Source organism: Miniopterus schreibersii (assembly GCF_964146895.1).
Source record: "Miniopterus schreibersii genome assembly, chromosome: 7".
Taxonomy (NCBI): Eukaryota; Metazoa; Chordata; class Mammalia; order Chiroptera; family Miniopteridae; genus Miniopterus; species Miniopterus schreibersii.
In genome coordinates this window covers 6,383,025-6,408,764 of record NC_138108.1, presented here as the reverse complement: position 1 = coordinate 6,408,764, position 25,740 = coordinate 6,383,025, and the positions used below count along the sequence as shown (strand labels likewise).

General features: G+C 46.6%; 3 protein-coding genes and 2 pseudogenes across 8 annotated transcripts in view; 3 read left to right on the top strand and 2 right to left on the bottom strand.

Annotated features, from left to right (window-relative positions):
- The window catches only part of SLC19A3 (solute carrier family 19 member 3), an 11,600-nt gene extending 4,419 nt beyond the window's left edge, over window positions 1-7,181 (bottom strand). Inside the window, exons 1-5 of one of the 4 annotated variants that reach the window (XM_081142504.1) lie at window positions 5,752-5,821; window positions 4,887-4,993; window positions 3,847-3,998; window positions 1,934-2,762; window positions 92-284 (exon numbers count right to left, since the gene is read on the bottom strand). In XM_081142504.1, coding sequence (XP_080998630.1) covers window positions 92-284; window positions 1,934-2,762; window positions 3,847-3,996 — 1,172 coding nt within the window. In that variant the 5' untranslated portion in view covers window positions 3,997-3,998; window positions 4,887-4,993; window positions 5,752-5,821. Of the gene's footprint in view, window positions 1-91; window positions 285-1,933; window positions 2,763-3,846; window positions 3,999-4,886; window positions 4,994-5,751; window positions 5,822-6,794 lie in introns of those variants that run through there. The other 3 variants (XM_081142505.1, XM_081142506.1, XM_081142503.1) reach the window with 3 other exon arrangements.
- LOC308559772 (uncharacterized protein) lies at window positions 5,796-25,740 on the top strand (the record flags this gene model as incomplete). Its single annotated transcript, XM_081142861.1, has 4 exons — window positions 5,796-5,907; window positions 7,188-7,244; window positions 24,041-24,090; window positions 25,624-25,740. The coding sequence occupies 4 exons, from the start codon at window positions 5,796-5,798 to the stop codon at window positions 25,738-25,740; spliced, it is 336 nt and encodes a 111-aa protein (XP_080998987.1).
- LOC308559442 (small cysteine and glycine repeat-containing protein 9 pseudogene) lies at window positions 9,692-10,039 on the bottom strand (annotated as a pseudogene). Its single transcript has one exon. The product of its transcript is annotated as a small cysteine and glycine repeat-containing protein 9 pseudogene (transcript).
- Window positions 11,886-12,227, top strand: LOC308559443 (small cysteine and glycine repeat-containing protein 10 pseudogene; annotated as a pseudogene). Its single transcript has one exon. The product of its transcript is annotated as a small cysteine and glycine repeat-containing protein 10 pseudogene (transcript).
- LOC308559444 (small cysteine and glycine repeat-containing protein 6-like) lies at window positions 19,472-19,795 on the top strand (the record flags this gene model as incomplete). Its single annotated transcript, XM_081142190.1, has 1 exon — window positions 19,472-19,795. One exon carries the CDS (start codon window positions 19,472-19,474, stop codon window positions 19,793-19,795), a length of 324 nt encoding a protein of 107 aa, XP_080998316.1.

Below are 25,740 nucleotides of genomic sequence, written 5' to 3'. Positions count from 1 at the left end.
TCCTTCTGAAGTTCTCGAAGGTACTAGAAGACCACAGGAGAGAGACTATGGCTCAGTTTTAGGAGCGGACAGAATGGTTGGTAATACTTACGCTGCTATGGTTATAAGAAGCATGTAGCTGGACTTGAACATCAAGTAGCCGGCATAGCACGCCCAGATGCTGGCTGTGTAGTGCATGAGAAACAGGGAGCTGGCACTGACCACCGAGAAGAAGGCCAGGGCCAGCTCTCCCAGCAGGTCCCAGTCGACTTTCACATACCCCACTGCAAGGGCAGCCACGGCCCCTGGCGAAGAAAGGGTACGGAAGATCACACGTGACCCTGCATGCGGGGAACGTCACACGCTCTCTAAAACCTCAGGCCTCAGGTCATTCTAACAGCTCTCAGAATGTGTGAAACTAGCGCGATCCACCTCCACGTGGATCTGTTTTTTCTCAACCACGCCTTCCTGTGGCTTCTCTCTGACTTCCTATTCTTTCAGTCACTTAGTTGCCACACTTACAATTCGCATCGTCTAATGCCAAGCATTGTGCTCGGCTGAAGGGCCAGAAAGGTTCCTGACCACGACAGAGTGGGGAGAAGTGAGACATAAACCCAGTCATTGGATCCAGCACGCAAGAGCGGGGACGGAAGGGGAGACCACTGCTCTGGGGGTACACCTGGCCCGCCCAGGTGTGCCTTTCTTTATCATTTGTATAGTAAGTTTTTCTCAAGGATGGGTAACAGATGTGTTGCACTGGGTAGTAAGTTTTAGTCTTTATTATTAATATTTACATACTTATATTTTATTATATTTACATTATTTATATATATTTATGTTACATCTTAATTATGTAATGATTATATATTATAATTATTCATTATAATTTTTATTAATATGATTAATCTTTATTAATCTTAATTATAGTCCCATCTTAACATCTTCAGATCTGGCCTAGTTGACTTGAGGTTTTGGGTGAACAGATTTACAGTGATTCATAGAGTTTGAGGTTTAATCATTGACTGTAATTAGGATTAGCAATTACGGTTCTCTCTAACAAAGTGAGAGGTATTCATGTTTCAAATGACTGACGTTTGATTAATTAACTTTTTCACATTTGCTCTAGGAAAGACTGCAAAGGAAAACACACCTGTTTTTCCCCCTAGAACTTGGTTGAGGGAGAACAGTCTCGGTGGAGCATTTGGCACAGGGCTGGCTTCCAGCAGTTAAGCTCGTCTCCCAAAGGAGAGACAATAATAAACAGAACCGCTGGAGTTTTCTGAAACTTTTTGAAAATGAGGGTGTGGAAATCTCCTACTTCCTAGAAAATATCTTCAAAGTCTCATGTGACATTTAAGTTTCCATTTACAGGCCATAAATATTTATCGCAGTGCAAAGCTCAAAGGCAGATTTCCCCCTGATATTGGAACCCTGACTCTCACGTATCTTCCCCTCACTTAAATCTCAGAGGAAAGTGACTTTGGAACATTTCTGGTGAACAACCTAGAATTTCTAAAGGTGGGCACTGGCTAAATCAAATTCTTTAGTAAACAAAACTCTTCTAGTGATAATTTAGAAGCCTTCATATTTCAACTCATTTTCTAAACTAATAAAAACTCCTACTGATATTCAAGATATATATTTGCCTTTTGACATTAAAAACAATTCTAGAAGGACAGGGGGGCTTTATTAGCACTTTTCCCGATAATGAAATGAAATCTTAGGAATCTGGCTAGACTTTCATTGTTTGGTGCTCAATCCTGAGTCTGGGTCACTGGTTGTACAAATAGAAGGGAAGTGTCACGCTCCTCTTTTCTTTTCCCAGTGCCTTCCTTTCCTAAAAAAAAAAATATGCTCCCTGAACAGAGCTAATTTACCACCACAGAGAAGTTTAGCACCTGGAAAAATGAACTTAATGGGGTAGCCCATCAAAGGAAAATCAAGGTACGCTTACCTCCAAAGGTTGCGATAGCTTCTACTGCCCCGTTATAGATGACAGAATTTTGGGACGGTGCCTTGTAGTCCCACAGGACTTGAACATAGTTCAAAATCTGGTTGAAACCTGCTGCGGAGAGAGCCCACCACAGGGACCAGTATAAAAGTCGCTTGGAGGAGTAGCACTCCTTCAAATCCTGGAACCACTGCACGAAAACTCTCAGGGCGACATTTTCCGGCTTCGGGTCCCTCCGCCGGTCGTCCCCCAGGCTCCCTGAAGTGGTGGCTATTTCCGAAGCGGGCTTCTCCTCACTGCAGCGGGGTGCGGCCCCTTCGCGGGGTTCATCCAACATTGCGTTCGTGCTCGATGACTTCTGAACTACATTCCTGGGTTTTGCATGAAAAAACATGCTTTTCTTGGGCATTGGTAGAAAAAGGGAGAAAAGGAAAGCCGCAGAGACAGAGACCAAGGATATGACATTGAGGTGAAAGTATGAGACTCTGGCCAGGGACACCAAGAGCTGGGCCAGCACCGAGGCCGCCGTGTAGGCCACCAGCGTGACAGCCCTGCAGTAGCTGCTCGCCTTCTGGTAGTGCTCCGGGCTCACCACGCTGTATATGTAGGCGAAGTAGGCCACCTCGGTGGCGGTGACCGTCCCGTAGAAGAACTCCACCACCTGCATGGCTGTGACTCCTTGGCCAAACAAGAGCAGCAGCCAGGTGACGATGAAGCCGGTCGCCTGGAGCAGGATGACCGGCTTGTAGCGGAGGTAATCGGTGAGGATGAACACGGGCAGCAGGAGCACCAGGGACGAGTATGTCCACACCGGGAAGACCTCGTTGGTCATCTGGGAGGGCGACACACGCACCGGTGACCAGGCGGCACCAGGAAATAGAAAGAATGCCTTTCTTAGCCACACGCAGACTAAGTCACGCGGCTCTTGTGCGATATCAGATTTTGTATCCAATCAGGATATTCATCATATTATGGAAAAAAGAAAGGAAAACAGAGTTTCATGAAAGCCACTAAGAAAACAGGGCTCTCCTTGCCCTGCAAAAAAATTATACACTTAAGTGCATCTCTGTAGGAGAATACAAGTACAATCTGAACATATTATATTATGTTTAGATAATATGTCCATTTGAGTAAATCAGTTAAAAACCGCTCAACGGACACTTCTGGTTTTTTCAGGCTCTTAAAAAAATACCATTCCCATAGAACTGTACACCTGAAACCTATATAATTCTATTAACCAATGTCACCCAATGTCATCGCCAAGGAAACCAGCATCAGTGAGTCTTCCCAGTGAAGCCACACCCTCTGCAGAGCTCTCATAGCTCTGGCTGGAGATTATAAAACTAGCTCAAGGTAATTCTCCAGCTGGGTCACGGCATTTTCTTGATGCACTTGTTATATATACATAAAAGGGGGTGGATCTTTTAAGTAAGAGAACTTAGCCTTCTGGGCAAGATAATGCTGGTAGACAAACTGACTTAGTGTCTTAAAGAAATGCAACATTTTTTATCAGAGTCCGCTTATACGTCATCAGCTTGGAAGTTCAGTAGGACTAGAGTTAGTGCCTGGCAGCGATTTTATTTTATAATTCGTATCATAGAATCAATGGAGAGCCCAGTACCATAGAATCAATGGAGAGATGGAAGGTTCCCATGAAGTAAGACCAATGTTAGAACCCTATAAAAGTTAAAATACTTATTATGCCTGTAATCTACTTTGGTTTCCCATTTTTTTTGCAAGGGTGAGGAGGAAAGAGTAGTTTGAACAGTTCTTTTAAATAAAAAAATACCATGAAAATTAGATTCATTGAAGTCAGTGTGTTAATCTTATTTCAAGTTGAATGAAGCCCTGTCTATGTCCTTCTTCAAGTCCTGTGAAATTAAAACACATTAAGACACGTATGGATATTACCTTACCTCCGCGGTGGTCAGGTTTTTGTCTGGTCCAGACAAATACGGGATAAGGAAGGGTTCTGAGGGTCTCATCATGGAGAAAAACCCATACAAGCAGAGGATGACAGTGGGGTAAGTCCAGGAGTGGCTGGGCGAAGTTTGGAGACAATCCATGGCTGATGAGATGGAAACAAAGCCAGTGTTAATGGATGCTTACTCTTTTTGGCATCTTGGGAGAAATGAAAAACCGAGTCTCTCCAAATGTTTTATGGCGGTTTCATCCCTCTGCAGCTGAACTGGATGGGTGTGATGGATAACTGCTCTCGAATATTCCACAGGTGAGCCGGTCAAACCCTCCATTGCCAATGAACCTCTTATTCATTAGTGCCGTGGGGGTCACACCTCGGTGCTCTCCATCACTCACGTGGTAGTGAATAACCACTGGTAAACAAGGGGCCAATAAATGTTTGAAAGTAAGGAAAACATCAGCTTATGAGTTATTACTGTGCATGTGGTAGGCAACGTATTTCCAGGAGGTCAAACCCAAAAGAACCTAGATTGAGTTGATGAAGCCTTCTATTAGGCTCTGAGATCTTCATCACACCGTATGGCACGTGTTTACACAGAAATTCCGGACCCAGGGATCAAACCCGAAACCCAGGCACGTGCCCTGACCAGGAATCAAACTTTGGTGCACTGGGCGAAGCTCAACCTACTGGGCCACTCGGGCCAACTGCAAGAATGTTTAAAACATGCAACACCTGACTGTTTAGTCAGGGGCACTGACCTCTTTCTTCTTAGACTGTCAGATAAAAAAATGACAACAGCCAACACAATAGCTGTCCAGTGTGAATGAGTCAAAATTATAACCTATTTTTTCTCAGGTCAGCAAAAAATATACATTTTGGTGTGCTGCAGAATTTTAGTAATTAGTTTATGTGTGCCACGAGATGAAAGGTTGAAAATCGCTGGTCAACACCATTGAAAGAGTAGATACAAGTGATCTTCAAAATAGGTACATGCTTCAGATTCCATTTTATCATATATGCCATCATTTTTTTTACCTTCATGAAACCTTGCTGATGAATTAATCCCCCTGTCCCAGACTGCTCATCCTCTGTATGTCTATGGTTGCGTCAATCGAGCCTCAGGTGTGCCGGGAGGGATATACCTGGCAAAACCATGAAACTGGTGGACTGCCTAGGTAGAAAGTCACCTCCCCGCATCTACCCACTGAAATGCGCTGTGGGTGCATGTGGAGGGGTGGAGGGTGAGGCCAAATTTCTCCTTCAGGGGAAAACTACCCATCGTTTGAGCTGTTTTACAACTTTGTCAGTTGCAGTAACAGATAACAACGTGACATCACTCTGGTGTCTAGCCATAAAAAGAGCCCTGTCCAATGAAGCAACATCCCTCTTCCCCTCTCCCACATGGAAAACCAGTTTTGCCTGCATTGTAGTATCCCGATCTATACATGTACCCATTCTTTGGATTCTTCTTTGATCTGGTTGGAACGTCCTTACCGATTTCCTGATTAATGAGTTAATAAAACCTTTACTAAGTGTTCATTTTTATATCTGTAAGAGACTTAGACTTTTTCTTTTCCAGAAATTTTTGTTTAATGCCTGTTATGGTTCACTGTGCCTCCAGCCTATCCAAACAACCTCCAATGTATTCCTCTGAATATAAATGATCTGCTAGTCGCTGTTAAATTAACAAACCAGGTTTAATATTTTGACACCTCCCCACAGACCTTCCCAGGTTTAGGCCTGGTGTTTTTCTCTCCAGGCTTGGGTTTTCTGTGGATAATGTGGCCCAGGGGAAAGAGCAGGACTGGAGTTTCAAGTTTATGCTCCTCCTGTTCCACCTGTTTGTGCAGGTACTTAACCTCTCCCAGCCTCCTCCTAAAACTAATTACACCCATCTCACAAGGTTGTTTCAGGGACTGCTCCAGCTGGTTCTTGGCACACAGGATGTGCTCAGCACAGCTGCCTTCTCGCCATCCTCACGTAGGCACACATGGGAAATTCAACCAGAATGAACACAGCTGGGCACCCGCAGCTCCGAGACAGTCATTTCAGGACGGTACGTAACCCACAGTCCATAGTGTCGCCTAGACTGCGAAGGGGCAACAGGCCAAACACATTTATCTTTGAATATTTAGGCTTCAATTGCATTTAGCATCTCCCAACCCTGAGTCACTATTGTTGGCCTATAACCAATAACGACTGAACAAAATTAGTGTTTTTGTCCATTTCAGCTACTCTTGAGGCAGGTTGAAGAAAAACATTGGAATTCAGTCGTGTTTTGCTCTGTTTAAAACATGTACCTTGATGAAAACACGCCCTTTGCCTTAGGAGACCCTGCTGTGCTCAGATGTCCCTAGGAGTGTCTTTAGAAAACATTGCTGCTTCTGTACAAGCTCAACCTTCTGCCTACCATCAGCAGCAGCAGGGACTCCACCGTCATGGCCCTACGGGTGATCTGAAGGGTCGGGTGTGTGTCCTTCCCTGTGCGCCCTGCTTTCCGTTCGTTTCCGTTACAGGAGTTCTCGATGGAGCCCCAGGTCCCTAAAGGTCAAAGCCCCCTTTCTCGCGCGCGGGTCTTCGGTGGGGATTTGCAATTCCCGCTGAGGCTTCTCTGCAGCGGAGGATGGGGGATGGGGGACGGCGGCCCTGCAGCGGGTCCTGGCTGCGAGCGACCCGCGCACCCGCCGGCGAGCCCGCGCGCACCTGCCCGGGAGCCCGCGCGCACCTGCCCGGGAGCCCGCGCGCACCTGCGGCGAGTCCGCGCGCGGCCGGACCAGAGCGCCCGGCGCGGGCGGGAGGCAGGCGGCTCCGAGCGTATCCAGGCCGGTCCGAACCCGAACCCGAACCCGAACCCGAACCCGAACCCGCCGAACCTGCGCTCCCCACCCTGGGGAAGGGGGAGGGCCGCGGCCCAGAGATGATGCATTTCTCCAATGAACTCACCTCCCGGGGCCACTCTCACCTAGGGAAGGGGGCTTCTGCTCGCCAGGTGGCTCAGGTCCCCGGACAACCAGCCCCGGGGGACCGCGATCTTCGGCCGTCCACTCGTGAGCAGCCACGCGCGCGGGGACGGGGGCGGGGGCGCGCCCGAGCCCGAGCCCGAGGCCCCGCCCGACGCTCGGAGCCTGCGGGGTGCAGGCGCCCGGAGCTCTGGTCTGCAGGCCGGAGTCCGCCGTCCAGGGGCCGCGCCCCCTCCAGGCCCAAGGCGAGGACGGGCCTGAACAGCAGCCGGCGGGGAGCCAGCGCCGCCCAGTCCAGGCGGGGCGCCCTGAACCGATGCCCGGCTACTTCTGTATGCCCTCTCGGAGAAACCCATTTCTTTCTCCCCAAACGCAGGGGAGAGACACAGCTTTGGTCCCTGTACCGTGCACGAAGAAACTGACACAGAAAGAGGTAAGAGTAATGAAGGGAAAAGCCTGGATTTTTTGTTTGTTTGTTGTTATTGGGGCATCTTGGCTCCAGTGCCAATCTTTCTAATTATTGTGTATTTTCTTTAAAGGTGGTGGGCTGGGAGCGGCTTCCCTGCACTTTGAGAATTGTCTAATACAAATAGTTCATGTGCTAAATACTTTTTATCAAGAAGAGGTTAAAAAAATCATTATAAAGTTCTCATTGGTTACATTGGTTAAAATGGAATTAAAAAATGCTTAGCTATTGGTGGAAATGAAAATCCCTCTCCACCCAGATAAACACTGCTTGGTTTCTAAGGGCTGCTATGGGGAAATGCGATTGATTAAAATCCCTGCCTGGGTGCCTGGTTCCCTGTTCTATTGTTTGAATGATCTATTTGAGAATAGATCCTCCTATGATTTGCAGAAATCTGCCGATAAATCCCCATGTTGCACCTCTGGAGTGGGAATGCTCTGTTTACGGGGGGGCAGATGCCTTTATACATTTCAGGGCCCTCCCAGAGAACACTGTGACATTTTCTTAAAAGTGGAGGGCGTCACGATTTTCTCCACGCCTCTTGCCAAGAAACCTCAATTTGGACCTTGAGAAGTTTACTTCTGTGTTTCTTTGATATCTCATAGTCTACACCAAAGAGAGGTGACGAGGAATTCATTCATTCATTGAAAAGTAAACTTATTTGCTGAGGAGTTGACATGAGGTGTAAATTCGGTTCCATATGACCCAGTGGTGGGAGGGGTGTGGGTGATGCCAGATGACCAGAGGTGGGCCGTGTGGTGATAATTGTTGACCTGGGTGATGGTTCTTAGGAATTTATTGAACTACTGTCCACTTTTGTGTATGCCTGGCATTTTCTATAATTCAAAGAGTTTAAAAATCACCTATTCATTAATACCCTCCTTATTGAGTATACCGTACTATGCGCCAGAGGCCACTCTAGGTCTTTGAGATACGTCAGTGAACAAGAGAGAGAAAAGGCTTTGTTTTGTAGAATGGATGTTCCATTCGGACATGGGGTTGGGTGGAGGTAACACTATAGAACGGACATGATAAACTCATGGATTTCACGGTATGTTAGAAAGTGTTAAGTGCTATGGAAAAGAAAACAAGGCGGCGGTCAGATGATGCAGAATGGTGGGGAACAGGGCCAGGGGCTGAGCCTTGGGGTGACAGCGTTGGGAAAGGACCTGCAGATGAGGCTGGAGAGGAGCAGGAGTGAGGGCGAAGGGAGGCGAGGGAGCTGTGAGGAAGCCGGGGGCCTGGACGGAGAGGGGGTCCCCGGTCAGCTGTGTCAGATGCTGCTCGGGGGCCACATGAAAGCCCTGTGGGAAGCGTACACCATTCACTTGGTCGACTTGCCCAGAAACTGAATCGAGAACCTCTTATGTTGGTCCTTAATAATGTGATTCCAATAATGTACAAAAATCTATTAAAATCCTTGATGTAGGCGTAGAGAAAGGTAGACCAGGGAAAAATAATCTGACTTGGGGAAGCTGTATTGTCATCGACTGTTTATCTCTCGGAGGTCAGCGCTTTGAAGCAAAGCCTTGGTTATCTTTAGACCTCTGGCGCTTGGCTGCATACCTGGCCCGATACAGTCCTCACCCAATTGCCGAGTGAATGAGAGAAACGAATGACATGGAATGCTGGAGTAAAGCGAGGAGCTGTCAGCACTTACTACGACCAGAATTCGGTTGCAGACTTAGACATCATGAGAGCATCTGTAGAGCATAGGAATTCCCCTCAATGACATTGAAGACCAATGTCTGTCTTTTTTGTAAAACCCAGTATAGGAAAGTGTAGGACCCATCATTCATTAACTGAAACCAATCCCAAGCCTTTTGCTCTATTGCCTCCACCCATGGGAGGGGACACATCTTATAGAACAGACACACATTAGAGTAGAAAATATTTACTTTTTATTAAGAAAGGGTTGCTTTTTTCTTTTTTTTACAGACACATACAAGTGGGAGAAAGTTAGTGCATGCATAATACAAATGAACAAAAAGTTCACTGTAAGTAAACTTTTCGATAAAATGAAATATTAGCTATCACTACTTTATTTTGTTAAACTCATAATATAAATAGATTTTCAATGTGGGTGTCTCTGTTCCCGCCTCCTAATGCTGATAATATATGGTGGTCTTTTATCTTTTCTCCAAATAGAGATAGGACTCCAAAGATGACAGAGAATAGATACTCCTTGATGCTAAGTTCTAGAAGATTCAGGGAGAAGACATTGATGTCATCATGATACCAGGATGTAGGAAAACAACCAGCCTTCTACCTTCAGAGTGCAGGGGACAGAATGAGCAATTCCAAAGCGTGGAGAACACAGGACAGGAGGAAGCAGGTGGGGTGGGAGGAAAGTCTTACCAGGCGCTGTGAGCGAAGCCACAGGCACCTCTTACCCTAGAGGCTGGGCAGCCCGCCTAGCAGCAGCATTGCCTCTGGCAGCAGCACTTCTGGCAGCAGCACTTCTGCTGGCAACAGCCCTTCCCACAGCCGCAGCCACAGGAGCCACAGCCACAGGAGCCACAGCCACAGCCACAGCCACAGGAGCGGCGGCAGCAGCAGACCACGGGGACACTGCAGCAGCCCCCACAGCAGCCACGGCAGCCGGGGCAGCAGCCCGAGCAGCAGCCCACCCGGTAGCACCGGCAGGTGGTGCAGCCGCCACAGCCACCACCACAGCCACCACCGCCACCACCACAGCCACCACAGCCACCACCGCAGCCACCACAGCCACCACCACAGCCACCACAGCCACAGCACCCCATGATGTCAATAGAGAGGACTCAGGAGAGGTGAGGAGAGAGATTCAGGAGGTGAGGGAGGTCTGAGGCCCTTTGCCTCAGGGGCCCTTTTATACCCCCTCCAGGGCGGAGCCCAGCGCACGTGGCCACTTCCTTATTGTGGTTTCTCCCGCTTCCCTGGGAGAAGTTCACGAGCCCCTGAGTGTATCTCCTCACCGAACACCTCTGACCTCACTGACTTGCTATTTTAGCACTTAATTCTTCCTCAAGCTTCTCTTATAGAAAAGCAACATGTTTCTAAAATATTTAGTCTTGCTTGAACCTAACAGTCTTCCTGTCCCAAACCACTGTTCCTCTGTGACTCAGTTTCTTTAGTTTAAGATAGGTCATGCCTATTTTTAAAAGTAGACTATATTTTTAGAGGTGTTTCAGGTTCACAGCAAAATTATGTCTAAAGTAGAGAGAGTTCCCATAGACCCCTGCCCCACCCCTTGTCACAGCCTCCCACAGTCCACCTCCTGCTCCAGAGCGGTACAGTTGTGACCCGTCATTATCACCCGAAGTCCGTAGTTACAGCAGGGGTCACAGCTGGTGTTGTGTGAGTGTGGATCAATGTATAATGACAGCTCGTCACTGTTATAGCATCACATGCATGAAAGCCCATGTTCTCCTGTGCCTCCCTCAGCCACTCATCCCTGTCTTTAGTTTTACCGTTTCCAGATGTCATATGTACAGTTGGAATGACTCGTGTCTAAGAGACTGAAGGAACTGACTTTGCTCACTGCCGTAGCTTCTGTCCCGAGCTTTCCTAGAGCAAAGGGACCCACCGCATGCGCATAACCACTCCGGGACTTTACTGTGTTCTCAGCTATAGGGCTTTACATTCCCAAAGCTATTCCCCATCTATTATCTCAACACCATATAGTTGCCTGAGACTCACCTTCAAGGAAATTATACCTCAATTAGTTAATAAAGATGCACGAAGCCCCTGGCATATAAGAAGTTCTGTGCTGGGAGGTCCCAGATGGATCATTTTGTGCCTTTATTTGGTCTGTGATTTAGAGCAGGCACTAAGGCTGGGTGTAGGGCCACCTACATCAGAACATGTGAGACTGATGTGGGTCATGTTTTCCGATGTCAATCCTTTTGAATATCAGTGAACATTATATATCTACATGGTTAAAATAATTTTATGCCCCCCCCCCCAGGCTGAATTGGCATGTCGCCAGCTGTTTCTGTGGGAATTAGCATAGTTCTTGCTAATTCCTTTATGTGGCTATTTCTTGATTGCCAGTGTTAGTTTTTGTTATGATAGATGGAGATCTAACTCTCTCACACAACTCCCAATGTACTTATATAATCATTCTTAGTAAAATTCATTACTGATGGTAACTAAATTATTACAATATAAATGTTGCTCATTATAAAGTCAAAATAGTCTACTGCGATCATATTTCTTTCATGTACAGTCGTTGGTTTTTTTCTGGAATATCTGCCTTCTTATTTTCCTTTCTGGCTTTGGTTTCATCTGTCTGCCATTGTGGATCTTCCTATGTGTCCATGACTATTGACAGGACCCCCTTCCCATGGATCCCAGGGGTCCTTACTTGAATTTTTGGGGCATTTGACTTAGAGAAATGAACAAGTATTCTAATAAATCTAGCTGACATTCCAGAAAAGGGAAGTATTTAATATAGTAGGTGGTTCTCCCGCGACAACTGAGCCAAACAGCAACAAGGAAGCGGTCATGTGTCTTCCCCCTCCCATCCCGAGTGGGTATATAAGGGCTCCCCCAGGGGAAGGGGCATCAGACCTCCCTCACCTCCTGAATCTCTCTCCTCACTTCTCCTGAGTCCTCTCTACTGACATCATGGGGTGCTGTGGTTGCGGTGGCTGTGGTGGTGGCTGCGGTGGCTGTGGTGGTGGCTGTGGTGGCTGTGGTGGTGGCTGTGGTGGCTGTGGTGGTGGCTGTGGCAGCTGCACCACCTGCAGGTGCTACCGGGTGGGCTGCTGCTCTGGCTGCTGCCCCGGCTGCCGTGGCTGCTGTGGGGGCTGCTGCAGTGTCCCCGTGGTCTGCTGCTGCCGCCGCTCCTGTGGCTGTGGCTCCTGTGGCTGTGGCTCCTGTGGCTGTGGCTCCTGTGGCTGTGGCTGTTGTCAGCAGAAGTGCTGTTGTCAGCAGAAGTGCTGCTGCAAGAAGCAATGCTGCTGCTAGGAGGCCGGGCCTCTGGGCCGATGCTGCAGGTAACTCTCCCACTGGTGAGATTCTCTCTCTTCCTGCCAGTCCTTCATGATTTCAAAGTCACATGGGTGACACAAGACTGGTTCTCAGGCTGAGGAGCTAAATCCATATCCTTTAATGCATGAGTTCCTGCCTCCAAAGGAAAAAGACTAGCACAACCCTCTCCATCCATCACCCATGGAAGTTTGAACCCAACAAAACAGAAGGATGATTTTAATGCTATGCTTTCTTGAAATGTTACTGTTGAAATGTTTGTTGCTATTCCCCTCCCCCTTTCCGTAGCTTCTACATCCCTGTACCTCTGTTACTATTTTCTTTTTCTGTAAACCCAAGTCATTTCTTTTCTCAATAAATCACATCAAATTGGCATAAAAGTCTTATCAACATCTTTTTTTCTTACTGGAACGTGTCTCACTGAAAGATGCAATCAAACCTATGAAGTGACACCCTGATGTTTGTTTGCGATGGGTTGGGGTAATTAATGGGTAATCTGTCTCTAGTAGGTTTTCACACATGGTAAAGATTTGGTGGCTTCAACTATTTTCTTTTTTAAGCCAGAAGAAGGATTCTGGGAATGTTGGATCAATGGACGCAACATTGAACACCCAAAGCAATGTGTATCTACTTAGGTCTTGGTCATTTTAGTTTGGTTCTGTTAACAGTTTAAAATCTGATTACAGTTTAATGAAGTTTTTTATTCTATCACCTGTATAGTACTAGTTAACTGTCTCTTTGGCAAGTTATGGTTACAAAATACTAGTGTGGTTATTAGTAAATTAATCTCTTAGTAAGAGGTGTGAGTTATGAAAACACTATCCTCTTTATTTTCCATCATAAGTTAACAAGAACATAAAAATAAAGACGTCATACAACATATCCCAGAGTCCCCTGAGCGTGAAACCACATGCAGAGCCAATGTTGGTAAACCCACCTTCTGAATGCAGTGCACTTAAAAAAAAAAAATAGACTGTCCCTTAGAATTTTCTACCTAAACCTGTTCCATGTTGAAAACCAGAGCTGGAGAGAGGGAGAGAAGAGGGCGGGGGGTGGGGGGTGGGGGGTGGGGTTCATCAGGCCGCCTGGGGCTATGGAAGGTGATTTACACCCACTGGTTCTTGCCTGCCCCCTTCACCATGGGACCACCACTGAGGTCTTGCTCTCTCTTTCCCACTGAGAGAGTAGATGCTCCAGACTGTGGCTTTTAGAGAAAGTGCAGGAAGGGCTGGTGCAGGGACACACAGCAGGTAACAGAGGCAAGGATGCTTCCTGAGGGAGGCTGCGAGTGCTAGGGTTCCACAGCACTCAAGGAGACATGGGCACTCCCTGCCTGACCCAGGCTCTTTGCAGGTGTCCCCAGAAGATGACAGGTGATAGTGCTTGCAGGGTCGGGTGTTATTGCTTGTTACTAAATGCTGGCATCCCATAATATGTGCATCAAAGGAGCCAGATGATAACATAAAATAGATGGATTCACTTTGGTGTAGATCTGGAGATCACCAGCTGTCAGACACTCTGCTGGGCATGGTGGGATATAGAAAAATGGGAATGATGGTGGAGTAACCTGTCCAGTTACCTGGGACAGAGCATTCTGGACAGTGGGTAGGGCCAGTGAGGCGGCAGGTCAGTGAGGGCACTGGGAGGCGGACTTTCAGCAAGGTAAACTGGGGGGGTGAGCGTGGTTGGGGGGTTAGGGGTCAGGGTGGGTTGCATTTCATGTGTCATTTTAGGTCATTGTAAACTTGTGCTTTGACTGTGAGTGACATGGGCAGCCTGGAGAGGGGTCGAGTCTGGAAAGATTGTGGGCTGCCTTACGGGTAAAGGATTACTCTGAGCAGCGCCTGGAGAATGACCGCCGGAGGGGCTGGGATGGGACCTGCGCCCCCCTGAGGAAGCGCTTGCTGGGCGGGCGGGTGAAGGGGCCAGGCCCTGAGCAGGTGAGGAGCCGGTTGAGTTCTGGGAATGTCGACAGGATCTGCTGGAAAATCCAGGGCAGGGCATGAGAGGACAGGACTCTAGCTGGCGACACTGCCTTTGTTCTGTGTGACTGAAAGGGTGATTGGCTGCTCACTGAGCTTACCTGGGAGGGGCGAGTCTGTGGGAAAAGCACTTTGGTGTGGGAGGTGTGTTCTTGGTGGGAAGATCAAGTTCAGTTTCGAACATGTAAAGCTTACCTTGTCAATGGTCTCCCTGCTATTACTGCTCCCTCATAAAAGCTTTGTGAGAGCAGGAACGTTTCAGATAAAAGTGTGGGATTTCAGGTTCCCTCCAAGTCACCACTCCCTTGGCTTGAGCGCACAGGTAAACAAGCACCCACTCCGACCTTGGAGGCAGACACGGGCTCCCGTCAGGGCACAGCAATGTGGGAGCTATTTCATCGAGCCAGCACAGAGCTGTTGGGGCAGGCGTGTTCTTTTCATGAATTCAGGCAGCTCCTTGCTGGGGTGGGGTGGGGGGACAGTGTGCCTTGTTCAAGCACTGTTCCCTGGCTAAGTGCCCCCGGGGAACGAGCACTCCTCAGGTGTGATATCACAGGAGCACTGCGGTGCCTGGCGGTGTCTGTGTCCCTAGATCCTGTAGGGTGTCCATCAGGCCAGGTCTTCTTCCTTCCTGGAATCGCCCTAATCCCTTTTACTCCCCTGTAGGCACCCCGCATAGCACCTCGTGACACCTCACTGGTCCTACCTTAAATGTTGTAATTTTGGGGGTAAATTTCTGTTTACACAAAAGATCTGTACACGCTCTCCTCTCGCTTGTTTTCTGGACATCCCTTAGGCCTCATTGCTGCTCGGAGGCCTGCTCACTCCTGGATGGCTTGCAGCCCTGCCGCATAGACAGAGCCTTTCGTCTGACCTCAGTGAAGACAGCTAGGTTTTCCCGCATAGACAGAGCCTTTCGTCTGACCTCAGTGCAGACAGCTAGATTTTCCCGCATAGACAGAGCCTTTCGTCTGACCTCAGTGAAGACAGCTAGGTTTTCCCGCATGGACAGAGCCTTTCGTCTGACCTCAGTGCAGACAGCTAGGTTTTCCCTAGTCTTTCACCACACTGCTCTGAATAGCCTTGCAAACAATATGTCTTTGCCCAAGATGCGAAGTTTATGAGTTGAAAGACATCGACTTTTTTTTTTAAAAAAAAGTGCAGATTGCTAGATTGCCATCCCAAGAAATAGCACCACTTAGCGTTCTCACGGCTATTGTAGAGGACTGACTGCTTTCCCGTGCCCGAGGCAACGGGCTGCTATCCGCTTTCAAGAACAGCTAGAGGGGGCTGACAAGTGTTCAAGAGACATTTGAAAGACGAACTTCTTAGCTATGTCTACTTATGCTAATTATTATTATTATTTTTAATGCTCACTTGAGGATATTTTTCCCATTGCTTCCCAGAGAGAGTGGAAGGGAGAGAGAGAGAGAGAGAAACATCGATGTGAGAGAGACATCAATTGGTTGCCTCCTGCATGCGCCCCGACCGGGGCCAGGGATTGATCCTGCAACTGAGGTATGTGCCCTTGGCTGGAAGTGAACCTGAGACCCTTCAGTCCTCAGGCAGATGTTCTAACCACCGAGCCAAACTGGCCAGGACTACTTAATGCTTATTTAATACAGACTAAGGGCGGTGGTGTGGATGTGGATGTGTGATCGCCTTTGGGAAATTCATTTTTTGCAAAAGGCATGGCAGAGTCCTCCTAAAAGCTTCACAACTCCAAAAGCTAATCTGTTTCCATGTCGTGTGGAAATAAAGGCCTAAATTAAGGAGTGGCATTATGTCTTCCTGTTGCAGAGAATATTTCTATTGTGGGTAGACCTGGAGTTGGCTAAACATCTGGGGGAATTAATCTTTTGTGACTAACCTAGGGCTTTCAATTCAACTGAGGAAATCCATTTGCCCAAAAGACGCCATTCCCAAATCAAATTTGAATTGTAGATAAGATCCATATTTCCACAAAGTTATTTTGCCTCAGAAGGGATATGCATGAATAGTCATGGCAGGAATTCTGATGTCCGAGGAAGATTTTTGTCAAACTTGATACGTGTGCTTGGCTATTGTCAGTTTACTGAAGGTCTTCTGGGAAAAAATAGAAAACATTTCAGGTCACAGTATGGATGAGAAACAGATAAAACATTAAAAACTCTAATGTTAACTAATTAATGTAGATCTTCCAGAAGCAGTTTGTGCTCACAGTAAATTCAAATGATCTGGGGAGCCTCCTTCCTCCTACTCACACTGCCTCCTCTCCTCCCTCAGAGGAAACCACGAGATGATAAACTTTTGTGAGTCAGTATTTTAACAATGACTGAGTCTAGTTTATTAGACATTTAGAAGGCTGCTGCGTAGTAACTACAGATACAGCGCAGCAGTCGGGAAACCAGAAGTCCGTTAACCTTGGAGATGGGAAAGACAGACAGTGGGGACAAACGTGAAGAGCACATGCTGCAGAAGACAATCTTGAGGCTCCTTCTGGTCTGAGGTCAGGGTTGTGGCTGCTCCTCCTACGTGGGGAGGGGTGCACACCTTTGAATTTACTTATTCCTGTTGCTTAGATACTTCTCAGATGTGAAGCCTTGAGCTGCCCAAAGTGAAAAGGGAAGACCCAACACAAGGTCCCACCACAGAGCCCCACCTCACACAGCAGGGCACCTGGTCAGGGAGCAGCCGGTGGAAACAGATTGAGGGCGTCTGGTCCCCACAGCCACGACCACGGCCTGGGGTGGGGGCCAGGCCTGCCTCCCCCAAAGGCAGTTGGACTGTCAGCATCTGCAAAGTGCTATAGCCACCGGAGCCACCGAGCTATGGGTGTAATCAAGGTGGTCTCCGTCTTTCTCCACTGGATGACCTTTATAAGATGTTTCTTCTGTCACCCTCAAGACATGAAGAATCACTGAGGCTTCAGGGGACGAGGTACTCTAGCAAGGAGTCCTGTTCTCGCAGTGTTGGAGGCTGAAAGTTGAAGGTCAGACTGCCAGGACAGTCCAGTTCTAGAAAGAGGTTTCTTCTTGGCTTGCAAATGGCTTCCTACTGCAGGTTCAAGTGATAGGGAGACAGTGGGGAGCAGGCGGGTGGAGGGAAGCCTTAGTGGTGGGAGCAAGTGGGCACCCCAGCAGCACCTGCCCAGAGGCCAGCTGGCCCACCTAGCAGCAGCATTGCCTCTGGCAGCAGCACTTCTGCTGACAACAGCCCTTACCACAGCCACAGCCACAGGAGCCACAGCCACAGCCACAGGAGCCACAGCCACAGGAGCCACAGCCACAGCACCCCATGTTGTCAGTAGAGAGGACTCAGGAGAGGTGAGGAGGAAGACTCAGGAGGTAAGAGATGCCTGACGGCCCTTCTTCTGGGGTTGCCCTTAAATGCCAACTCCCCTTATTCTTTAGCCAGATTTCCATGGAGGAATCTCACAAGCCCCTTTATTTACTTCCTTCTTGAGTCTCTTTGCTATGATAACACTGCTATTTTTTTTTTTTTAAATATATCTTTATTGATTTCAGAGAGAGGAAAGGAGAGGAAGAGAGAGAGATAGAAACATCAATGATGAGAGAGTCATTGATCAAGCCCGTAACCCGGGCATGTGCCCTGACTGGGAATCGAACCCTGATCGCCTGGATCCCAGGTCGATGCTCAACTGCTGAGCCATGCCCGGTTGGGCAACACTGCTATTTTTAACACAGCAGCCTCCTTGGAAAACCTTCAGTTTTCTATTGTAAACGAAACAGTTGTGTGTTGTAGCTTTAGTCCAGAAATACAAAAATATAGACAAAATGTAGGGAAAAAGCTGTCCCAGGGGCCTGAAATGTTGCCTGTGTCACAGACATGAACCTTCTTGGACAGTTCGTGAGTCCCCCCTGCAGGCAGCTTGTCCAGGGTGCTGGGTGATGGAGATGGGGGGCCAGATACCCCCACAAGCCTACTGCTTGATGAAAAGTAGATCAAGGGGGCCCCTCTAAGGCTTCCTTCTGTGGTTTTCAAAGGTAAGCCTTTGAGAGAGATGCCAGGTGTGACTCCAGGGATACTAGCATCGTGGGGGAAAGGCAGCCCCCACCCAGCCACATCATCTCTGATCCAGAAGCCACAGTTCAGTCCCAAGAGAGACTGTGGTGTCGTCTGGAGTACATGGACTAGCTGGGCAGCCTCAATTCTCAACACAGTTGAGCAAGAACCTACCTCTATGAACTACTGGCCGCGCCCACGGGCCGCCTGGTGCAGGAGGTGAGGGCGGTCAGGTAGAGTCAGCCACATGGAGACCAGTCATCTCAAATAAATCTCAAATAAACGTCCCCCTGGGCCACAGCTGGCTGACAGCTGGGCCTGGCCACAGGTCTTCAACCCAAGAGGCAGGATCAGGGCCAGCCACCGATGACACCTTTGTTTTTCCTGGTGACTTAACAGACAAACAACAAGCAGAAACTTCACTCGAGGCAGCAGGCTCAGGGGCCGGCTGCACAAAATTGTGTTTTTAGAATCTGACATCACACAAGTGTTAGTTTTTGTAATTTCTAATCACCAAACAATTTATGTTGTGAACAAAGGAACTGAGACACAGAAAAAGCACATGGTTTTTTTAAATGGTGAGATATGATATGATGATGACACACTTGGAGACATTTAGCCTTCCCTTTGGGGGTCTGTTTCTTTCACCGGCTTTTCTTTCAAGAGCATTTCTGTAACTCAGGAGCGGGCAGTGAACCTCAGCAGAGAGAAAATCTTTTTTCTAACCAGTGATGACTAAAAGCACGTGCAGAGAGACACAGGGATTTTACCTGGCTCTACATTCAGACTTTCATGGCTATAAAAAATAACAATTATTTTAAAAGAATTTAGACATTTATGTAACTCAACAGACATCCATCAAATACTTACTATGAGCCAGGAATATTCTAGACCCTCAGGCAAAACACACACGCACACACACACATACACACAGACACACGCTTGGTTCCCATGGGCTCAAAACTCCCAGAAGTGTCTTCTAATCCAAATTTAGATTTAAGAGTCGAGTCAAGGTTAAAATTAACAATATCACCTGGCCAAGACTTCAACAAGGAAGGACGTAAGTGGCCTCGTGAGGTCTATTATGGGAAATGGGATAAACAACAAGCCGCTGTGTGTTCTGGGCTTGGCTCGGGGAGTGGGTATATAAGGGCTCCCCCAGCAGAAGGGGCCTCAGACCTCCCTCACCTCCTGACTCTGTCTCCTCACCTCTCCTGAGTCCTCTCTACTGACACCATGGGGTGCTGTGGCTGTGGTGGTCGCTGCGGTGGCTGCGGTGGTGGCTGTGGCGGCTGTGGTGGTGGCTGTGGTGGCTGCGGTGGTGGCTGTGGTGGCTGTGGTGGTGGCTGTGGCGGCTGCACCACCTGCAGGTGCTACCGGGTGGGCTGCTGCTCTGGCTGCTGCCCCGGCTGCCGTGGCTGCTGTGGGGGCTGCTGCAGTGTCCCCGTGGTCTGCTGCTGCCGCCGCTCCTGTGGCTGTGGCTCCTGTGGCTGTGGCTGTGGCTGTGGGAAGGGCTGTTGTCAGCAGAAGTGCTGCTGCCAGAGGCAATGCTGCTGCTAGGCGGTCCAGCTGGCCTCTGGGCAGGTGCTGCTGGGGTGTCCACTTGCTCTCTTGGTGAAACTTCCCTGCATGCACTTGTCTGCTCCATGCTGACTCCCTGTCACTTGGGCTTTATGGCATTGTCCTTGGTTCTAAATTTAACTAACGTTTTCTGTTTTTAAGGTAGTCACATAGATATTTTATACAATGTCTCCTAAGGAAAAAAGATGGAGAATATATTGATTTTTGAGCTCAGCAAAATGTGATAATGATTTCTATTTTGTTTCCTTTTTTAAAGTTTTTTCTGTCTCTGCATTAAGTCTCCTTGTCTATACCATACAGGCTTATCCTTTCTGTGGCCACAGAATCTTTCTAGATGCTCTCCTAAAAATCTCTTAATAAAATGCAAAAATAAACCCTGAGCAGTTTCCCTTGTGTTATTCTTGGAGCTATGTTTATTAAACCAGCTTTAATTATGGGCTTCCATGGGATGGGGAGGTAAAGGAGATACAGATAATTATGTCCTGATGTGGTTTACAATCCAGTCCCACACAAATAACCTTGAACAGGTGAGAATATTAATAAAGATGTCAAAGGGCCTTGATGTGTGTCACGGCAGGAGGGACTCCACATGGTTGGGTGGGGACTGGGTATAAAGGGTGAAATAGCTTCAAGAAAGACATGACTTTGGGGGGGGGGGGGTTGAAGAATTAGTAAGGTTTTGACAAGTGGAGGTAATTGGAGATGGACATTTCAAGAAGGAGGGCAATGGTACTTGGAGATGGGGCCTTCGGGAGGTAATTAGGTTTCAGTGAGGTCCTGAGGCTGGGGAACTTAGGCAGGGATTAGTGCCTTACGAGAAGGGGAAGAGACACCGGAGCTCTCTCTCTGCAGCGTGAAGACACAGCAAGAAGCCGGCTGTCTGCAGACCAGGAAGAGAGCCCTCTCCAGAACCTGACCATGATGGAGTCTGATCTTGGCCCTCCAACCTCCAGAACTATGTGAACCTGGATCTTGTCCTTTAAGCCCTGTGGAGCATGGTATTTTGTTACAGCAGCTTGAACTGGCCAATACAGTGACATGACAATGCACAGTGACTTCTGCTCTTCTTTTCTGAGAGACTTGGGACATTGCTCACGGTGGCCCATTTTAAAATTTAAAATAAACATGGTCAACTGCTAGATGAGGAACTGACCATCTCCTTTAAGGGTGTTTGTTTCTATCTGTAAGATGCAGAGGTAAAGGGAGGTGATAACCTAAAAATGTGGTCCTATTCATTAAATATTTATTCTGTTCCATTGGCATGGGCATTTGGAGAAGAGGCAGATCTGCTTAATTTGCTATATTGGCTAACCTAAAAAGATCTAAGCTTGAAGAAATTGTTGTTGTGTTTTTTGTTTGTTTTTTTGTTTTTAATTTACCTAATCTTGGTCTCTTGAATTCATTTCTAAGAGGAACATTTGAATTCAGATTATAGATCGAAAACATGCTTTGTATGAATCACAAGGCTTTGGTATACATCATGGTGGCTTATAAATATTGTTGGAGTGAGTAGATACTATATATATGTATTTATATATAACCTATATGTTTACATGTTATTCATATTGATCATAGTTTATTTGTGTTATACATTTGTTGATGTATATAGATTATGCATATGTTGTACACACACACATATATACATATCAGGCTAATTTATTACATGTTACAGACAATGTTTACATACACATATGTATGCATATACACATATGTATATGTATGTGCATATAAACATATGTGTTTGTATGTACATATGAGGATATATATCATCTATCTATACATATATATTCTCAGTGTCCGAATTTTATGACTCAACACATGATTTTTTCCCCTTCCATTTATTCGTAAACCTAGTAATTTGTGGAGTGTGTGGTCTCAAGTACAGTGGTTGCCGTATATCATAGGACACATAAATTATATTTCAAATCTTCCTAATTTTATCCTTAGAGGTTAATTTTGATTCTACCTTGGGGCTCCCTTAAGACCATGTGTTCTGTTCAAACTACTCCCCCTCTGTGTGTTTACAGTAGTGACATATGTCATGGACTGAGTTGTGTTCCCTCAAAAGCTAACGCTGAAGTTCGAATCCCAGTGAGACTGTATTTGAAGGCAGCACCCTTCATCTCCCCCAGCCCCATTTCTTCCCTACAGATGCTGTCTCTGTCATCTTGGTCATTAAATACAGACATCTGCACATTCAGGAGCACAGAGATGCGCCCATGCTCGCTTCTACCTCCCAATGATGATATCTTATGAGGGACAGTTGGCTAGAGTCCAAGGAAGGGGCCTTTCAGGGTTGGCCTGAAGCCATGGTGAGGAAGATGGAGGTGATTTGGGGTCCTCACTCCTGTCCCCATCTGTGCCTGACGGTGATGGCGATGATGGTAGTGGGGCTCATGCTTTCACATAGGCCAGCGAAGTATGTGCTCCCTTCCTTTTCCAGAACCTGCTCTCAGGCACTACTTGATAACAGAAGGCAGTTATTAAAGCCTTGTGAACTTATTGAAGGTGACAGGTCCCAGAAGCGTTTTCATTTAACATTTTATGTGTAACTGGGCACCGTCTACCTTTGAAGGAAGTCAGCCATGGTTACTAGTTGTTGCTGAAGCACTTTTCCAATGCTCTGCGCAAGTTCTGGTCTAGAGAGGAGAGCTGGCTGCACAGATGGCAGAGAATGCTGATCTGCTCGAATAATAATTATGCAAAATAGGGGTTAATGACACACTGGATAATCATCCAACGTTTCTCACTGATGCCCTGGCACTTAGCACGAGAGAGTAAAGTGCATCCAATCCAGGAAGGGGCAAAGTTTAATAATTGCTCCAATCCGTCTTTATAGCCATTTCCATGACTCTGTGTTGACAGCGGGGAAAACAGCCTCTTAAATGATTAACACAGTTGATAGCTACCATTCTTCGTCTTCAAAAGTGCAGGAGGTATTATTGTTGAATAGTTACAAATGTGTGTTTGCGTGTGCTTTTTAGATAAAATATTAACAAATAACACAGGAGATCCCTTGCATCTTTTCTTGAGCCTCATTTATTTCTTAGGAAAACTTCTGAGGCATGATCACCATGGTACGTAGAGGTGTGTGCACACATCACTGCCCCCCGTAAAACATGGCCTGTGTTACACAGGTAAATGCCAGGCATGGACAAATATGCTTGTCCCCCCTCAACCCCGTGGCGTTGGGGTTTGCCTGGGAGTGGACGACTGAACATTAAGTCCCAAAACACAAAATGGATTTATACTTGGAGGACAGGGAACGATGAGATGGAGAAAGAACATAGGCTGAGTTCTTTGGGAGTTGGGGGTGGTTTTGGAAGAGTCGGGGAGATGAGGAGCTTGCCGTGCTCTGGTGGTGAGGGCCCTGCAATGACACAGAGATGAGGCGGTCAGGATGTTCCTCTCTGGCTTCTGTCACTCACTTCCTACTTTGAACTTTGCTAAGAGGTGGCTGTGACTATTTATATTGTAGTAATTTTTCCTGGGAGTCAGTGTTGAGATGAGCTACAAGGCGGTGTAGTCTTACAAAAATGCCCACATCTGTCTACCTACCACTCCAGCTAAACCTGTGTTAATTTTATGGTGCAAAAGTAGATCCTGGTAGGGAGAAACTTAAACAGTGCAGAACTGGACGAAAGAAAAAGCAGAAGACCACTGGGAATCTCATCACCTAAATATAAACACTTTTACAGAAGGCCGGGGGTCTGGGAGTCAGGAGCAGGCTGGAGGGGGTTAAGGAGGGAAAAAAGGGGGCATCTGTAATACTTTCAACAATAAAGATAAATTTTTAAAAAAGAAAAGACTTAGCTATTTCACTGAGTGGTGATTGCCAGCAAAGCAGTATACTGGTATCATAAACATGTCTCGGAGGTCTCTGTGTTGTTGAGAAGAATCTCCTAAAACCTGCAGCATACAGCTCTAAGTTGCCTTGTTAATTCCCTCTTTTTTTATTATTGGAGTTTGAGTAGAGAGAATTAAACAGGACACGTGAAATGATGACAATGGTCTATATTCTATAATCTGTTTCCTACTTAATTTGTTATTTTTCCTATTAGCTAGAAATGCATATAGCTGCTGATTTATCTTATTTTGAGTAATAGGACAGTGTGCTTCCCTTAACTAGTAAAATGTGAGGAAGAGCAATGATCCTGGGAAACCTATTTTTTGTTTATATAACCCAAATTACTCATTAAACTTTTTTCTTGTGCTTGAATTTAGAACCACTACAGAGGATTTCCCTTCAACCCTACCAACTTGGTTTCAAGAAGGTAAGCTCTCATCTATCACTGCTGGCAATACAGTGAAGGAATGCCTTGTGTTTGTTGGTCTTTTTACGCTTTAAACAAAATTTTCACAACCATAAGTAAATTAGTCTATGCCCTTAAAGGTAAACTAATATTACTTTAAGAATAGACTTGTTTATATTAAAAAACAGTCATATAAATTCCCAGAAGAAGACACTCCCTGGAGATTTAAGCCTAGCCAATCTACTAGACTCAGTTACGTGGACTATCTCGTAACATTTGTTAGTATCTAGAACACTGTGTGTCAGGTGTGGCTCAGGGCCCTTTGCTTTGACGTCACTTTGAGTCTAGTTAAATGCAGGTTCATGGGCTCTGCTCTAGGCGTAAGTGATCAGAATCCTGACAACAGTGCTCCCAGGAATCTGCATATTCAACAAGAGATGAAGACAATTCTCATTCTGCCCGACTTTTCTAGAGCTCAGGGACTTTTCTATAAATGTTTTTGGGGTCTTCCTTGTGCCTGGTATATGATGCGCATTGGATGGGTGTGGGGGCAGAATAACCCCACCCCCCTAAGATGTACACTCTCTAATCCCCAGAGCCTATGAATATGTTACCTTGTATAATGAAAAAAGCCAAAACCTTTGCAACTGTGGTTAAGTTAAATATTTTTGAGTTGGAGAGATATCCTGGAATATCTGATTTGGCCCAATGTAATTACAAAAGGTCCTGATAAGAGGGAGGACAGTCAAGGTCAGGGTCAGAGAAGATGTCACAACAGAGCAGAGGCTAGCGTGATGTGACTGCGGAAACAGGCCATGAGGCGGGAGTGCAGGCCGTCTCTAGACGCCAGCAAAGGCCGGCGGGACAACGGATTCTAACCTAGAAACTCAGGACAGAGCTGTTCTTGCTACACCTTGACTTCTCCCAGTGAAACCCATTTTAGACTTTGGACCTTCAGAGCTATAAGAGAATAAGTTCATATTTTAAGCCACTAAAAGTTTGTGATTTTTTAAAACAGCAACAATAGAAAATGAGTACTGAAGATGTTCAGTGTGGCTCTGAAGATTGATTCGTCACTGGCCGAATGTGTAACTATGGCTATTGATGTTGCGTCCCCAGGCCTGTCATATAGAAAGTAATCAGTAAATGAAAAATGAATGAGTGAATAATAACTATGCTTATGTGATTTTGACTTTATTTCTTTGATGTAGGCAATAGCTAGGATCAAAAATACCCGAGTTCTCAGGTTGGGCTGGTGCTTGGGGTATCCCCAGTCAGGTCTGGACATGTATTTGGACTGTCACCGACTAGCCTGTGGACACAGGAAGTGGTGATCTTTTGTCTCCCCTTACTTTTTTGTGATTTAATAATCAAACTTGTTACTTGGTCAGACTCATATATTTAGATTTCACCTGTGACTAAAGTCTCAAGTTTAGCTTTTAAGCCCCCAGATAGTTCTTGAGCATTTTTATTTCAGAAAATATGTTAGTGTGCTTAAGCAAATAAATGGTATTTTTTACCCCCTTGCTAATCAATTGTTCATTGTTTCCATAGAAAATAAGAGTGATGAACCCAGAGTCAAAAGGCAGGGATTTATGTTCAATTCAGCTCAATTATTCCACATTCAGTGGGCACTGGTTGTTTTCCTGCCCTGAGTTCAGGGAAGAATAA